The 18,297-nt window shown below is 44.0% G+C and overlaps 1 protein-coding gene across 1 annotated transcript; it reads right to left on the bottom strand.

Annotated features, from left to right (window-relative positions):
- Window positions 1-771: 771 nt before the first annotated feature.
- Window positions 772-1,514, bottom strand: LOC106433881. The gene has a single exon (XM_013874723.3). It carries the CDS (start codon window positions 1,331-1,333, stop codon window positions 974-976), a length of 360 nt encoding a protein of 119 aa, XP_013730177.1. The 5' UTR covers window positions 1,334-1,514; the 3' UTR covers window positions 772-973.
- Between the last annotated feature and the right edge of the window lie 16,783 nt (window positions 1,515-18,297).

Here is an 18,297-nt window from a genome sequence, read left to right on the forward strand (position 1 = left end):
TTGATCTTAAAACTGTTAACTTGTGTTCGAAGGTAACTCGAAAACAAGATTGATAGAACGCGATTACTCTTCGCAGTGCCTTTTGCAAAGCTCTTTAAAACCAAAACCTTATAATTCTTATTATCAAAATCGTGTCCCCTAAGTAATGAATACAATCCCTATTTATAATATCTAGAAAATCATAAGCAACATAGTAATGGAAAATCCTTAACCTAATAGTAATTAGAACAAAAGGAAAGAAAGCCCAAATCAAAAAAGGAAACAGAGGTTACTATGACGGTTAGGTTGTAACCGTTGGTTGGGCTGCATCATAATCTCATTCCGTGCAAGGCGCGGGTTATTACCTAGTAGTAGTATTATAGTTGAAACATGTATATGTATCACATAGGAGGATACAGCCAAAGGAGAAAAGGTACCAACAGTAATATTTGCAACAAAGGTTAAGAAAAGTCAAAATACAATCCACTCCATGTTTTCTATGAAACAAAGCTGGAAAAAATCTATGGAATCTATCAAACTAATTACCAAAAGGTGTCAAATTTTTTCTATTGAATCCATGACTGTTAGTCTGTTACAATGCATTTTCTTTCCAAAAATTAGCTGAAGCAGCAATAAAAAACATGGAGAGAGAAACGGTGATCACACTACCTTGAAGCTCAATTTGAACGTCCAAAAACATGGACGAGGATCCATTTCTTCATTATTGATCACGGAAGAACCACCAGATTCGTATGTTATATATGTGTATATATATAATAGCAAAAATTCATAAGAAATGTTGTTTTATTATCTTTGCCGAATATGATGAATGCACTTGTTTATTATTCACTAAATCCTATATACTCTCTTTTACATATCAACAAACACGATAGAAACGAAATAGAAAAGAAATAAAAAAATCCTCAGAAATCTTGTTTGGTTCTGGACAGCCTCAACGCTGTTCTTAGTACAACGTTAAAGAAAATTTTTCAGTCTAATCGGAAATAGAAGTCCAAATGAATTCAAATGCCTCAAACTCCAACATATCATTACTAAACCTTTTCACTGGCAACCTCAGTTCACTACTCCCTTCAAACATGTCATTTCCATCATCTATGAACGGAAAAGGAGATCCCGGTAGACTCCAATCAAGGGAGGTGGAGATCATGCTATCTTTCATCCAGGGAAACTCAAACACTCCGAAACTCTCCTGCCCGGATTTCTCAGTTCTTTCGCATATCTTCTTTTCCTCAGGATTTAAGTTAATACTATTGTTGATCACATGTCTCTTCTTGTTTTTCTTCATATGCTCATCTATTTTTTTTCGCTTATTGTTTTTAGACGAGCCCTCCATCGATGTGAAGCTTTGAGATGATGAGATCCGGAGTAAATTGAAATAAATATATACGGGAGTCACGCCTTTTTACCCGTATTCATCTGTCATTTAGCATTTTAAAAGCAAACCAACCAAATCCTTTTGTGTTAATTTCGTGTATTCCGTCTTTTACGTTCTCCATTCTCCCTCCCCCATCCACACAAGAAATTGACAAACGTTTTTGAGATATCAAAGGATGAGGTGGAACATTAAGAAACAAACGGCTATTTTTAGGACTTTTTTTAAGTTCAGTCACCACTCATCCAATTCACATGATCACTTTTTTAGATATTGATAAATAAATAGACTACAAATTAGTCTTAGTTCAATTCAAAATACAGTTTTTTTTTTAATATTACATCTGTCACATGTTTAATCTAAATTCGGCACATATTAAATGTAACGAATTCAATGGTGAGTTATTTGAAAGATTCCGGATATGTATAACAAGAAGAAAGATTGAATTTATGTGAAAGGATGTTTGATAGGTCCCATAATTTATCACTTAGGCCATGTTATAAGCCATATTTAGAGTTCTTATTATGTACTTAGAGTATGTTTTAGGTCATTTACAGGTCTATGTCCGTTTGGTTGGACTTTGAAGATAAATGAGTTTTTTGAGATGCAGAACTGCGCAGTCGCGCAGAAGTTTAGCAACGGATGGACGCTTTTCCGTGGTGTGATTGAGCTCATATTTTGACATTAGATATAGCTTTGAGTGTTATTTCCAATTCCACCAGTTTAAGGTCAATCAGAATCCTAGATCAGAAGTTATGTTAGTTTTACTGAAGATTGGTCCGTCTTACGCGCAAAGAGAAGCTGTCGAGTATTGAAGTCTGCGAAAAGCATCGACTGACGAACCATGAGCGTCGAAAGAGGTCCATGCTGCTAAGTACCCAACAAGTTTTTATCAAGTTACAAGAATTTCATTTTGGTCCAGAAATATCCCTTATTTACAAAGAAGTGCCTATGTGTTTTAACCTATATTTTGTAAAGCCATTGTTGGTGGCTAAGCTTTCTTTTGTATTGGAAAGGAGAAGAATTCCTTGAGAGTCTACTTCAAAACTCTTTTGGGTTTTTTATTGAGTTTACTATATGATTCCTATTCAGATTATGATTTGTGCTCCTACTTTCATGTCTGAGTAATGACCCTGTTAGATCTAGGGATTTTATGAGCTTAATGTCAAATTGCTAATCATAGAATTGCTAGGGTTATCCATCATATTCTACATCAGGATTTTTTTATCATACTAGGATCTAGAGTAATTCATTAGAACCTTGAATCATATGATCACCGTGAGAGACGAGAGTGTAATTGATTGCTTGAACCTAATCATGCTGAACTAGTTATCCATTAACAGCGAGAATTGCTTTAGGATTGTATTTGCACATTATCGATATTGTTTATTGCTTGTTTGATTCATCGGAAACGCAGTGAGAGTTGGTATTAGATTAGAGTTAGACATCATATAGTTTACACAGCGAGATCTGGATAACTTACTTGTTGCATTCGAGTCATAGAATCCAACTTGACAAACCCTTGGCACCATTGATTGTAGTTTTGAATCCATTATTTGCAATTCCCTAGATCTAACGTTTCTCCTTATAACTTACAAACCGATTTACTTTTTTTTGTTTACTACGTTATATTATTTACTACCTGGCTTAATCTGAGAACCATAAGTCTATTGTGTGAAACACTGAGTCTTTGTAGATTTGATCCCTAAGTACTGCAATGGATCTCTTTTTTTAGAGAGTTGCTCTATGGTAATTTGAGCATATCAAATTTCGCGCCGTTGCCCGGAACTCTAGTCACTATTAGACTAGGTGTAGGATTTAGACTAGTTTTTTCTTTTTGTATATTTATTTTCTCTTGTGGTTCCAGGTACAAGCATATTAGTACTGGAAGCAACAAGGGGAAAGGGCTCTCAATACAAGAGCTACTGGAACTAGAACGCATGAACAGATGACAAGCATCGAACGACACACACAGAGCATCGAGCGACGCCTCTCAAAACATAGCATCATACGACCCCACAAGAGCATCGATCGGCACATTTCAACGAAAGACAGAGGTGGTCGAAGTACTCATACTGAGTATTGATGAGAATGGGGTCTTATGATATACCATGGATTTTACCCATTTTTAGCTATGGTAAATAAGTGTTTTAGGAACTATTTATTTTGTTTTGGAGTATGTTTAGTATATTTAAAGGTTCAAGAGTGTTTTGGAGGAAAGTGGTGATTTTGGTGAGTTTTGGAGATAAAATAAGAAGAAACCCGTAGCTGACAATCGAACCAGTCAGAAGGTCGACAACCATAGACAAACATCAACCGACGCACATCCTGTGCTGTCAATCAACAACAAAGCACGAAAGACCCGAGTAGGTTTCCAACCGACTTAAATCCCAAGTCACAACACATTTACAAAAATACCTCTGGCCGATTTTAACCTAATAGTTATATGTTATGCCATTGTTCTAGGCAACACACACTTTCATATTTTCTACTTTTCACAACAAACAATACTTAGGGTTGATAGTAGATTTGGATAGAAGATCCAAGACTCCTTCAGAGATTTGTATTAGAACTCCAGTATTTCTAACTCTAATCTATTTATGCATTTTATTCAGTTTATGTTTATGAATTGCTTTACTATGTCTGAGTAATTCATCTGTTAGATGTTCAAAAAGGTTAAGAGGGATTATCCCAAAATATAGAATTGCTAAGGTAATAAATATCTTTCAAAGAATTGTAGTTAATGCATGTGTTTTAGAGTAGCTAAATAGAACCTTGAACTAAGGATTGTGGACAACTACGATGGTAGGTTCTGTACCAGAACTAATTCCTTTGAGCTAGTATTGCTAGAAACAAACGAAAAATTATTTAGACAATACTAGTGAACCTATCGATCAACTCGCTAAAGCATGTCTAAGAGATCACCGATCGACGTTCTTACCATAACATCGATAGACGTTCGTATCAACAAGCGACAGCTGAGATATTTGACTTAGTCAAAACGCAAGAATCACATGCGAAAGCTGGATATTTTTACACTAGGAGTCGAGTTCTAGGATTGACAACCTAAGTATTTTATACCTCTATAATCCTAATTACCTGAATAGAAACCCTAGATCTAGCGCTTTCTAATAACTATTTACAAACCTCAAACCAATCAACTGAACAAATGTTTTGTTCGCTTTACTTGCAATTTACAGTTTTCATTATTTACCTAGCTTAATCACAAACTGTTTAGATCCATTGTATGCCCTAGCTCCTTGTGGATTAGATCCCTAAATACTACAATTGAACATCTTATTTGAGAGAGTAAAATCATTCCTTAGGGTGAGCTTTGATCGTCATTAGATTATGTGGGAACCGAAATTTGCATTGTCGATTTCCGTTTAAATAAGGAAACTAGGAAAACCCTAATTTCCCAGAGGACCCGGATATCTGCTAATTACCACACGTCAAGCAATCAGAACACGAGAATAACAACGATAAAGAATAAGACATCGAAAAAGAGAGCAAAGAAGATCTTATTCCGAATTTGCGTATGAGCGTTTACAACAAGGTATAAGCCTAGGCTCGAGAGCTGTCGGCGAGATTCCTAGTTCTAGTAACCCTAAGACGGCTAAACCTAATTGAGTCGCAGCTCGAAATAACAAAAACGGAAAATTGCCTAAATTGCTATAAGTGCTAAGTTTGCTCTGAAAAAGTTCTCTCCTCATGCTCCTCGCCTAGGACTTCTTATATACTAGCTCCAAGGTCGGTTTATGCTTTTACTCTTCTGCCCTTAAGCCGTCATAGCATAAAATGGAGATATTCCATTTTTCCCGATCTTCACAATTATCTTCAAAACTTCCGTATTTATCCGCGGAAACTTGACATTTATCCTTCCTTGTGGACCAAGCGTAAACCGTGCTGTGGTTTACGGGCTTTTGGTTAAGAAATCGTAGGATGGGCCTCGAGTCGTGTTTTAGGTCCCTTTGGGCCGTCTTCCGACTCGACACGTTTACTACGATTTCTTGTGACAATGAACGAACTTTCCACGGTTTCTAATCCGCGAAGTTTGATCGATGAGTTAGAATAGCGAAAACATGGACTGCGCCTGCTACGGTCTTCGGGAGATAGCATTTGAAGGTTTGACGAGAATGCATGGACTTGTGTCGTATCGATGTTCGGAAGAGTTCAATCGCTACACAGCGACCAAACTTCGGCTCGAGCCCGGTCGCTATGTAGCGATCGAGTGGGACGAGCGCTCGGTCGCTACGTAGCGACCGAGCGGGACGAGCGCTCGGTCGCTACGTAGCGGCCGAGCTTTGGCTCGAGCTCGGTCGCTACGTAGCGACCGAGCTTTGACTCGAGCTCGGTCACTACGTAGCGACCGAGTGGGTCGGACGTTCGGTCGCTATGTAGCGGCCGATATCGACCCGGACTTGGTTGCTACGTAGCGACCAGACGGCGTGTACGCGTGGTAATTACGCAACGACCGAGCTCGGTTTGTTTGGTTTGAATCTTCAAGGATACTTCTTCGTAAAAACTTCGTGTTTGGTTATATTTTACAAAAATTACATCTTTCTTTTTACTATCTCTTTCGGAAATACGATCTCCGAGGATTTTCGGGTGGTAATTCCGTCGTAACCGTTTTTGACCCCAACAGTTAGCCCCCCAGCCCGTTAGGATCATGCATCGTAGGATCCTAGCGTGCGGTTAGGCATGTTTGGCAAGTTAGGCGTGATGGATGGAATTAATATCCGAAAGTTCGAGCTTGAATAGTAAATCCTCATGCCTATAAGAAGGGAGGTAACTTGTTTCATAATTTTTTCACTTTCTTGTCTTTCTCTAAGATCTTTCTTAAGAAAAAAATTTCTTTCTTTCTCTCCACCCTTTTCCTCTATTTTCTTAAGAGAAGTTTAAAAATGTCGAGCAAGAAAAAGATTGCGAAAAAGGGTCTTCATCCGCGAGTGCTTACGAAGAGCTCATTGTTCCGAAGATGGAGTTCGTGCCTCACTCGGTACATCCCGCTGAGAACGAGGCATGGTGGGTTGCTCATTATGGCTCGATGACCCCTCCCAAAGAGAAGTCATTCCCGGTCCTGACCCATCGTGGAGTCGAGAAAGGGGATGCAAGCAGTATTACCGACGAGTTTCTCGCGATCATGCGATCGTTCTACCATATCCCGGATGCTGTGGAGTTCCGGGTTCCCTGCCGCGGGGAATGTGCTAACAGCCCCAGAGGGTTACTTCACTTGCTACGAGGCGTTCGTAGTGCGTTGTCGGTTATGGTTCCCAATACCCGAAATCCTCGTCCGAGTGTTGGACCGTTTCGAGGTTGCGATAAGCCAGTTGACTTCCCTTGCCATTCAGCATCTTATTGGGATCCTGATCCTGAGCTACGAGCATGGCCTTTCCCTTTCCGTCGATCATTATGAAGCGCTTTTGAGGCTTCGTCAAAGATACGGACAAGCATAGGTTGGTCCCTCGGAACTTTATGTCAGTGGTTAAGAAGTTCATTTCGAACTTCAACTCGTGGAAGAAGTTCTTTTTCTTTGTTCGTATAGACGCTGCGTCCGTCGAAGAGAGTTGCATTCCACTGTTCCGGAGGTTGCCGAATGATCGTCCCTTCATCAACCCTCTTGCTCCGTTCCCTGAGGACATCATTGCGGTGAGGGATCTTCTCAGGAACGGTCCCTTCTTCTGGACTTCTTTTACGCCGAAGAGGGTTCGGAAGGCACTGAGATTCGTGCAACCCGGTCCTGCTTCGGCTGCGGACACGGGAAGCGACTCCGAACCCGACGACCAGAATCCCGTCGTAGCTCCAGCAGCTGTGCCGGAGTCGAGCTCTTGGAAGGGAAAAGATGTCGATCTTGGCGACATAGAATGTTTGATGGATGACTCTATGCTTCCAGGATGGGATCCGAACCTTGCTTACGGCGATGGGAGTGGTTCGAGCGAGGTCCCTATTCCGGATTTCGATGATTTCTTTGCTGGTCTGCCACCGGGTTTCGATGCTCCTCCTCCTACGAAAGAATCGGCGAGGCCGAAAGTCATCGCGGAAGGATCTCGCATCATCAATGGGGTTAGTTTTTTGAGAATTTCTTGGTGATTTACCTATGTATATATATATTTTTTTATAACATGTCAATCGATTTTGCAGGGCCTGAGCTTGCTGGGCTCGGCCATTGAGGCGGGCCATAGAGAAGCCATGGTCTACCGCTTCAAGGCGGAGAAAGCGGAGCGAGATCTCGCTCGCGTGCAAGGCAAGATGTTGGAGCGAGAGGCGCAGCTTACTCGTGATCATGCGCGAGCCATCCGCAAAGCGGAAAGGAAGGGCAAAAGGGAAATCGTCGAGGTGATGAAGACTCGTGCCTCTCAATTCCAGGTTGAGTATGGGAACCTCAAGAATGCCTTTACCTCGGTGGGTGATTTCCGTGAGTGCCGCGGTTCGGTCGGAAGTCTTTGGAGGACGCGAGCCGATGACTACGTGTTCGAGGAGGAAATGAGATTGATGAAGAGTGGAATGAAAGAACGTGCCCATGCTGAGGCGCTCATCCCTTCGATCGACGAGCGGATTCATGGGTTCTGGGATTCCATCCCGGTTTCCCCTGATACCGAGGAGGTTTCGACCGGGTTTCCTGACGGTGGCGAGGAAGTGGATCGTCCCGCGGATGCGTTCGGTGCTTCGTTGTCCGGGGATTTTGATTTTGGATTATGAGAGGTGGAATAGTTATCGAAAGAAAGATGCTAGTCTTTATGTTTTATGTTTTTGGCCGAGTGTGGCCGAGAGATTTGTACGGGCCTGTTTTGGCCGTTTTTATTGCTTATCGGGACTGGCCGTTGGTGGCTTTGAATCCCCTTACCGCTTTACGTGGTTATTTATATGATGAATGTTTCGTTTTTTGAATTTTCCTGAGTAGGTTCGAAGTAAATATGAGTTGTCGTCTCATATTTAATTCCGATGAGACGTTCAATCTGCTGGTTCGTTCGTGATTTTCGTAAGAATTACCTATCTTTACGATTTTTGAGAACATTGAGATACAAACGGAGATACATGGTTTAGGATCTCGTATCTTTTAGATATCATGCCTTGAGATGTTTGAGACCAGAGCGTTGGGTTTAAGGCAAGACCTAGGTTTACTTTTGGTTAAGGTTTGTGCGGTGACTAGCCGGCTATCGTTTTTCCTGTTGCGATTTCTTCCTGACTCGTACCGATTTAAAGTCCGCGATATGTTCTCGGCTTATATGACTTGTATGGTACGACTCGAGCATCTTCTCAGAGTCAACTGGAAGTGCTAAACCAAAATTTTGGGTTTTTGTTGTAGCGCGCTTTTGTCCTTGTGCTGGACTTTTTGAAGATCAAAAGAGTGATCGAATTGCGTTTGTTTAAGACGGCTAGCTTGTTCGTCGGGGCCAATCGACGAACGGGGTGTAAGGTTTTGGTGGTCGCGTTTGGACAATTTGTTAGTATTATCCTCGAATTTTAACTTTTGCGACGTCTCGCAGTTATTTCGAGGATTGTACATGTATCTTTGAATGTTTGAAAGATGATAATTTTTACGATTTTTGGGCCGGATGAGGCCGCAGACAAGAGTCTTAATGTTTCCAGGCGTGTCCTGAAAGTTTCTTTTGTGTTTTGCTGAAGCGTAAACGTTTTCGATAAAAAGGAAAACGTATATTGTAGTAAAAGTTTTTGAAATTTCTAAAAACTCGATTACAATAATGGTGATTTTTCTAAGTGGGAGTATCCGAGTATACGCACCCACTCCCCCCCTTTTTTAGAGAGGGGGATAGCTGAACTCGTCTTTTGACGAGCTGCCTACGTACCCCTTTCGAGGATCAAGCCATCTCGTAGTTCTGTTTCATGCCGCGAGTGTTCTTACTCGGCGGTAGATGTCGCGATGTCCGCCTTGACCATGTCGATCGTGGCTGGGTCAACGCTATTTTCCGGATGTTCCGGTTGAGTTATAGCGTGGGCTTCGGACTCGTATCGAGCTTCGACGTCCGATACGTTTGCGTTGGTAGACGATTTTAATTCATCTTTTCCTGGGGCGTTTTTGGCCGAGGATCGATCTATCTTCGTGCGTTTGCCGTTTGCAGTTGCAGAAGTCGTGATTTGCCTTAACTTGTGCTCTGCGAGGAAGCATAGCCGCGACTGTTTTTGGCATCCCCTGATAGCCGCGACTCCGCTTGGAGTTGGGAATTTGAGACCCAGGTGGTAGGTCGACGGAACTGCCTGCATGGCGTTGAGCCATGGGGTTCCCATGATCACGTTGTAGATAGCGGGATGATCGACTACCGCGAACTCGACGATTTTCGTGATCTCCTTGGCCATGACTGGCAACTGGATCGATCCAAGAGTCATCGATACTTCGCCTGAAAAACCCGTGAGTGGTTTTGGCGTCGGAATTACTTCTCCGAGTTCGATGCTCATCCGCTTGAGAGTGTCGCGGAAGATTACGTTGACCGTGCTTCCCGTGTCGACGAGTACCCTTCCGACTTCTAAGTCTCGTATGACGAGATCTATGACGAGCAGGTCGCAGTGAGGTTGATCGATGCCGCCGGCTTCTTCCTTTGTGAAGGTGATCGAGCAATTTTGGCCATCTCGGGGAGGAGACCATGTAGGCCAATTTGCACTCGACTCTGCCTTCCGTTGGTAAGCCTTGATGGCTGACACAGTATCGCCGCAGTATTGTGATCCTCCGATGATCATATTGACTCTGCGACGATTGTTATCGTTCCCCTTGTCGTCCGGCCTCCTACCGCGTTTATCCCCAGGCTGGTTTCGTTGAGGGGATTTTTCAGCGGACGGATTTCTGTCCGTCTTTGGAGGGCGATCAGAATCGAGGATGAGATCCTTGACGCTAGTTACTTCCGAGAGCTCTCCAGCGAGTAGCTTCGCGGCCAGTCTTGCTCCCAAGACTTTGCAGTTGATTGTGGAATGTCCTCGGGATTGGTGGAACTCGCAGAAGGTGTTTTCGTCATACACTTGATTGCGAGTCCATGTGTTGCCCGTGGTCCGACCCTGATCCGAATTGATCGCATAGTTATGCGCCCCCTGGAGATCTTCCCCCTCGTGATGGACGTACTTGTCGTTACGAGAGTTCTTCTTTTTCCCTTTCGGATCCACGTCTTTCGAGGATGGTCTTACCGCCTTATGTTTTTGCGATAAGACTTTAGTTTCTTCCTCGACTATGATGTAGTCCGTCGCTTTGTGGAGGGCATCCTGGATCGTTCGCGGTTTGTCGAGAGTTATCCACTTTCTGAATTTCGACTTGTACCAGAGCGTCTTTCTCAGCGCGTCGATGGCCACCTTGTCGCTTATCCCGCTGACCCTGAACATTATCAGCTTGAACCGACTGATAAACTCGCGGAGGGGTTCGTCTTCCCTCTGGGAGAGACTTCAGAGATTAACATCGGAAGTCTCTCTGTCTATGAATACAGAGTACTGTTTGAGAAATTCCGATGCGAGCTGTCGGAAACTCCCGATGGTGTTGCGTCGAAGGAGCAGCGCTCGAATGGTTCGCACCATATTGAGTTTCCGATAGCTCGCATCGGAATTTCTCAAACAGTACTCTGTATTCATAGACAGAGAGACTTCCGATGTTGATCTCTGGAGTCTCTCCCAGAGGGAAGACGAACCCCTCCGCGAGTTTATCAGTCGGTTCGAGCTGATAATGTCCAGGGTCAGCAGGATAAGCGACAAGGTGGTCATCGACGCGCTGAGAAAGACGCTCTGGTACAAGTCGAAATTCATAAAGTGGATAACTCTCGACAAACCGCGAACGATCCAGGATGCCCTCCACAAAGCGACGGACTACATCATAGTCGAGGAAGAAACTAAAGTCTTATCGCAAAAACATAAGGCGGTAAGACCATCCTCGAAAGACGTGGATCTGAATGGGAAAAAGAAGAACTCTCGTAACGACAAGTACGTCCATCACGAGGGGGAAGATCTCCAGGGGGCGCATAACTATGCGATCAATTCGGATCAGGGTCGGACCACGGGAAACACATGGACTCGCAATCAAGGGTATGACGAAAAAACCTTCTGCGAGTTCCACCAATCCCGAGGACATTCCACAATCAACTGCAAAGTCTTGGGAGCAAGACTGGCCGCGAAGCTACTCGCTGGAGAGCTCTCGGAAGTAACTAGCGTCAAGGATCTCATCCTCGATTCTGATCGCCCTCCAAAGACGGACAGAAATCCATCCGCTGAAAAATCCCCTCAACGAAACCAGCCTGGGGATAAACGCGGTAGGAGGCCGGACGACAAGGGGAACGATAACAATCGTCGCAGAGTCAATATGATCATCGGAGGATAAAAATACTGCAGCGATACTGTGTCAGCCATCAAGGCTTACCAACGGAAGGCAGAGTCGAGTGCAAATTGGCCTACATGGTCTCCTCCCCGAGATGGCCAAAATTGCTCGATCACCTTCACAAAGGAAGAAGCCGGCGGCATCGATCAACCTCACTGCGACCTGCTCGTCATAGATCTCGTCATACGAGACTTAGAAGTCGGAAGGGTACTCGTCGACATGGGAAGCACGGTCAACGTAATCTTTTGCGACACTCTCAAGCGGATGAGCATCGAACTCGGAGAAGTAATTCCGACGCCAAAACCACTCACGGGTTTTTCAGGCGAAGTATCGATGACTCTTGGATCGATCCAGTTGCCAGTCATGGCCAAGGAGATCACGAAAATCGTCGAGTTCGCGGTAGTCGATCATCCCGCTATCTACAAGGTGATCATGGGAACCCCATGGCTCAACGCCATGCAGGCAGTTCCGTCGACCTACCACCTGGGTCTCAAATTCCCAACCCCAAGCGGAGTCGCGGCTATCTGGGGATGCCAAAAACAGTCGCGGCTATGCTTCCTCGCAGAGCACAAGTTAAGGCAAATCACGACTTCTGCAACTGCAAACGGCAAACGTACGAAGATAGATCGATCCTCGGCCAAAAATGCCCCAGGAAAAGATGAATTAAAATCGTCTACCAACGCAAACGTATCGGACGTCGAAGCTCGACACGAGTCCGAAGCCCACGCTACAACTCAACCAGAACATCCGGAAAATAGCGTTGATCCAGCCACGATCGACATGGTCAAGGCGGACATCGCGACATCTACCGCCGAGTAAGAACACTCGCGGCATGAAACAGAACTACGAGATGGCTTGATCCTCGAAAGGGGTACGTAGGCAGCTCGTCAAAAGACGAGTTCAGCTATCCCCCTCTCTAAAAGGGGGGGGGAGTGGGTGCGTATACTCGGATACTCCCACTTAGAAAAATCGCCATTATTGTAATCGAGTTTTTAGAAACTTCAAAAATTTTTACTACAACATACGTTGTCCTTTTTATCGAAAACGTTTACGCTTCAGTAAAACACAAAAGAAACTTTCAGGACACGCCTGGAAACATTAAGACTCTTGTCTGCGGCCTCATCCGGCCCAAAAATCGTAAAAATTATCATCTTTCAAACATTCAAAGATACATGTACAATCCTCGAAATAACTGCGAGACGTCGCAAAAGTTAAAATTCGAGGATAATACTAACAAATTGTCCAAACGCGACCACCAAAACCTTACACCCCATTCGTCGATTGGCCCCGACGAACACGCTAGCCGTCTTAAACAAACGCAATTCGATCACTCTTTTGATCTTCAAAAAGTCCAGCACAAGGACAAAAGCGCGCTACAACAAAAACCCGAAATTTTGGTTTAGCACTTCCAGTTGACTCTGAGAAGATGCTCGACTCGTACCATACAAGTCATATAAGCCGAGAACATATTGCGGACTTTAAATCGGTACGAGTCAGGAAGAAATCGCAACAGGAAAAACGATAGCCGGCTAGTCACCGCACAAACCTTAACCGAAAGTAAACCTAGGTCTTTCCCTAAACCCAAGGCTCTGGTCTCAAACATCTCAAGGCATGATATCTAAAAGATACGAGATCCTAAACCATGTCTCTCCGTTCGTATCTCAATGTTCTCGAAAATCGTAAAGATAGGTAATTCTTACGAAAATCACGAACAAACCAACAGATTGAACGTCTCATCGGAATTAAATATGAGACGACAACTCATATTTACTTCGAACCTACTCAAGAAAATTCGAAAAATGAAACATTCATCATATAAATAACCACGTAAAGCGGTAAGGGGATTCAAAGCCACCAACGGCCAGTCCCGATAAGCAATAAAAACGGCCAAAACAGGCCCGTACAAATCTCTCGGCCACACTCGGCCAAAAACATAAAACAGAAAGACTAGCATCTTTCTTTCGATAACTATTCCACCTCTCATAATCCAAAATCAAAATCCCCGGACAACGAAGCATCGAACGCATCCGCGGGACGATCCACTTCCTCGCCACCGTCAGGAAGCCCGGTCGAAACCTCCTCGGTATCAGGGGAAACCAGGATGGAATCCCAGAACCCTTGAATCTGCTCGTCGATCGAAGGGATGAGCGCCTCAGCGTGGGCACATTCATTCATTCCACTCTTCATCAAGCTCATTTCCTCCTCGAACACGTAGTCATTGGCTCGCGTCCTCCAAAGACTTCTGACCTAACCGCGGCACTCACGGAAATCACCCACCGAGGTAAAGGCATTCTTGAGGTTCCCATACTCAACCTGGAATTGAGAGGCACGAGTCTTCATCACCTCGATGATTTCCCTTTTGTCCTTCCTTTCCGCTTTGCGGATGGCTCGCGCATGATCACGAGTAAGCTGCGCCTCTCGCTCCAACATCTCGCCTTGCACGCGAGCGAGATCACGCTCCGCGTTCTTCGCCTTGAAGCGGTAGACCATGGCTTATCTATGGCCCGCCTCAATGGCCGAGCCCAGAAAGCTCAGGCCCTGCAAAATCGATTGACAGGTTATAAAAAAAATATATATACATAGAACAATCACCAAGAAATTCTCAAAAACCCCATTGATGATGCGAGATCCTTCTGCGACGACTTTCGGCCTCGCCGATTCTTTCGTAGGAGGAGGAGCATAAAAACCCGGTGGCAGACCAGCAAAGAAATCATCGAAATCCGGAATAGCGACCTCGCTCGAACCACTCCTATCGCCGTAAGAAAGGTTCGGATCCCATCCTGGAAGCATAGAGTCATCCATCGAAAATTCTATGCCGCCAAGATCGACATCTTTTCCCTTCCAAGAGCTCGACTCCGGCACAGCTACTGGAGCTACGACGGGATTCTGGTCATCAGGTTCGGAGTCGCTTCCCGTGTCCGCAGCCGAAGCAGGACCGGGTTGCACGAATCTCAGTGCTTTCCGAACCTTCTTCGGCGTAAAAGAAGTCCAGAAGAAGGGACCGTTCCTGAGAAGATCCCTCACCGCAATGATGTCCTCAGGGAACGGAGCAAGAGGGTTGATGAAGGGACGATCATTCGGCAACCTCCGGAACAGTGGAATGCAACTCTCTTCGACGGATGCAGCGTCTATACGAACAAAGAAAAAGAACTTCTTCCACAAGTTGAAGTTCGAAATGAACTTCTTAACCACTGACATAAAGTTCCGAGGGACCAACCTATGCTTGTCCGTATCTTTGACGAGTTGAAACCTCAAAAGCGCTTCATAATGATCGACGGAAAGGGAAAGACCATGCTCGTAGCTCAGGATCAGGATCCCAATAAGATGCTGAATGGCAAGGGGAGTCAACTGGCTTATCGCAACCTCGAAACGGTCCAACACTCGGACGAGGATTTCGGGTATTGGGAACCATAAGCGACAACGCACTACGAACGCCTCGTAGCAAGTGAAGTAACCCTCTGGGGGCTGTTAGCACATTCCCCGCGGCAGGGAACCCGGAACTCCACAGCATCCGGGATATGGTGGAACTCGCAGAAGCTAGGATATTGCATAGTGTGCTTTTGTGATTAGGACTTTTTAAATGTGTTTGCAAAATTGTTGAGGAAAAGATTTCTATGGTTTAAAATCTTAAGTCCCTAATATTTTCAAACCTCTTTCAGAGACACTGCCTGTACGTTTTGCTTAAGGACAAGCAAAAAGGTAAGTCTGGGAGAGTTGATATACCTTGGATTTGACCTGTTTTCATCCATGGTATATAAGTGTTTTACTATATATATATCTATGTTTTCTACTCTTCTAGGTATGTTTTCAGGTTCAGGTGCATTTCGGAGTAAAGCTATGACTTTGGAGCATTTTGGAGCTTAAAGGACATTTCACCCGAGCTGACCATGTAGAGGTCGACGAGAGGAAGAACAATCGATCGATGCGCATCCAGTGCTGCCGATCGACACCAGGAGATGCCTCGACAGATGAAGATCAATATCGATCGATGTACACAAGTACCATCGATCGATGTCGAGACATTGGACACGCGACATTTTGGATCCAGCGGACTTAAAACCCAAGGCCAAGCTAAATTACGAAAAATGCCCTGACGAGTTTTTAACCTAGTAGATTATATACTGCCAAGGTGTTTTGACGGCAAGAGAGCTTTTTGGTTACAGTTTCACTTTGAGAGAGAAGAGAGAGTTTTGGAGAGAAGATCACTTGTGATTGGAACTCCTTGTTTTCTTTTATTTTCATCTATACTATGAATTTCCATTTCTTCATTGTTATGAATTGCTTTGCTATGTCTGAGTAGTTCATTTATTAGATCCATGGTTCAGATAGGTTTGTGGGATTAGCCCCAAACTATAGATCTGCCTTGTTGTGATATTCATGATAGATTTGTATTCATTGCTTGTTTTAGCCTTGCTAACTAGAACTTGATCATAGGATTGCGTACTCAAGCACCCTTGTTATCCCATCCTGACATCTATCTATCATATTAGGACTGCTAGAGAGGGCTAACCGCCAATTTAGTATTTTAATAGGGCATATCATACTCGCGCATAGGCCTGGCTAGAACCCGTCGATCGATATCCTCAACTGACTATCGGTCGACGTAGGCAAAGGTGTATCGGTCGACGTCCCAATAGGACCATCGATCGACACTCTTTCGTTGTCAACATACTAACCGTTGAGACACGAGATCTAGCCTGTTAACCAGTGAAACATGCGACAGCTGATCACTGAGTTAAGCGGTTGAGCTCTAACATATCATGCATGCAACAAATAGGCATCTATAGGTATTATAACCTCCAACACTTGAATAGTGGCCCTGCATCTAATATCATTTCCAAGCAAGTTACATTTACTATTTACTTCGCTTGTTACTATTGCTATTTCATTTAAACATTTACAACTCTTAGAATTAATAAACACTAGATTTAATTGTTCCCTAGCTCCTTATGGATTCGATCCCTAAGTACTACATCTGAACCTCTTTTGATGAGAATAACACTCCTTAGGGTAATTTGAGTGGTATCACGCGCGGTTTGATGATTTAGGAAAAGTTAGGCGTATCAGACGAAGTTTGTACTCTAAACTCCGCGGAAGAAAGTCATCGAGAAAGTATATGTTTAACAATATCATAAAAAAAATTCTAAGCCCATACTTCTATAAGTAGTGAGCTCTTGTCATTCATTTTCTTCATACCTTCCCTTCTTCAAACCTTCAAACCTTCTCTAGCTCCCAAATTTTAGCCTTTAACATGTCTTCCTCACAAGGTGGCAAGAGAAGTTCTGACGTTGAGATGGGCGAGGCCACCTCTCCGGCTCCGATTCCGACTTCTTCCGTCGAAGCGCCGGCTTGCGTTGCTGACCATCTCTCCTTCCGAGAGTGATGTGCCCCAGTCCAGGGAACAGACCGATCTGAACGTTCCAGATGTCCCAGCTGAGGTTCATCCTACCGATCAGATCAGACAGATCCACCGGGCCGTCTATCGGCTCGACCTGCGAACGTCCGGATTGGAGCTGCGTCCAGATCCTCGACCAGATGCTCGAACAGACCGAACTGAAGCCTGTCTCTCCCGGCCAACTCGACAAGCCAAGACTGATAGCCAATCCAGACTTGACTTGGATCATGCTAGACTTGAGAAGGATCATGCCAGATTGAGAAAGATCATGCCAGACTTGACTTGGATCATGAGGTTTCACAAAATGATCGAGACTTTTCTCTTTTGTCTCGATTGGCTCGTACCGCATGTACTGATGACCGTGCTGATGATCTCTCTACCTTGTTCAATCCGGTCATGGACTTTTCCTTTGAAAATTTCTCTAAGGCAAGGATCCTTAAGCTATCAGAAGACTTGGGTTTTGTTGGAACGCAACTTGTCCGACCAGAATGCCCCGCGGCCTTAGCAGAACGTCCTGCGGCCCTTGCTGATCGTCCTGCCTATGTGACTGTCCTTACCGCCTTGGACTTAGCCGGTTCAGATGCATCTTGATGGAAGCCGATCAGTCACATTAATTAATCTTCTCTTTATTTCCGTGTAATAACTAGCTCTAGATCTAGATCTACTTTTCATTTAATTCCTAGATCTACAAAACTCTATAAGTATGAAACTCTTTTCATTTTAATAATGAGAAATTGTTTTTGTCTAAAGTTTGAGTTAAACTCTTTGTTCTTTGTTTAAGAACTTGTCTTGTTTCTTGGTGAGTCATATCCAAGTAAACACTTCCTCAAATCGTTGGTCTTGTGAGTCATATCAAGCAACGACGAGAGATCGTTCACTTGGTGGTCTTGTGAGTCATATCAAGCACCATTTTGAGTCGGGAATATTGAAGGCCTTTCCGCAACCTTCGTGCGACCCTTCAATCCATCCAGTTCTCCATCCGGAGTTCATATCCAAATCTGATCCATTCGAGTGAGCCGATCTTAGGGTCCTTCAAGTGGTATCAGAGCCACTTGTTTGGTATCTTCTAAATCATTCATCTTTCTCATCTTCCATTTCTTCATAAACACTCTTCATCTATCTATCTTGAATCCGGGCCCCTCATTACCATCCTCAATCTATGAAAAAAAAAGAAAGAAAAAGATCTATCAAAAAAAAAAAAAATTCGAAAAGTTTTTCATTTGGGGA

Source organism: Brassica napus, chromosome A6 (genome assembly GCF_020379485.1).
Source record: "Brassica napus cultivar Da-Ae chromosome A6, Da-Ae, whole genome shotgun sequence".
Lineage (NCBI taxonomy): Eukaryota > Viridiplantae > Streptophyta > Magnoliopsida > Brassicales > Brassicaceae > Brassica > Brassica napus.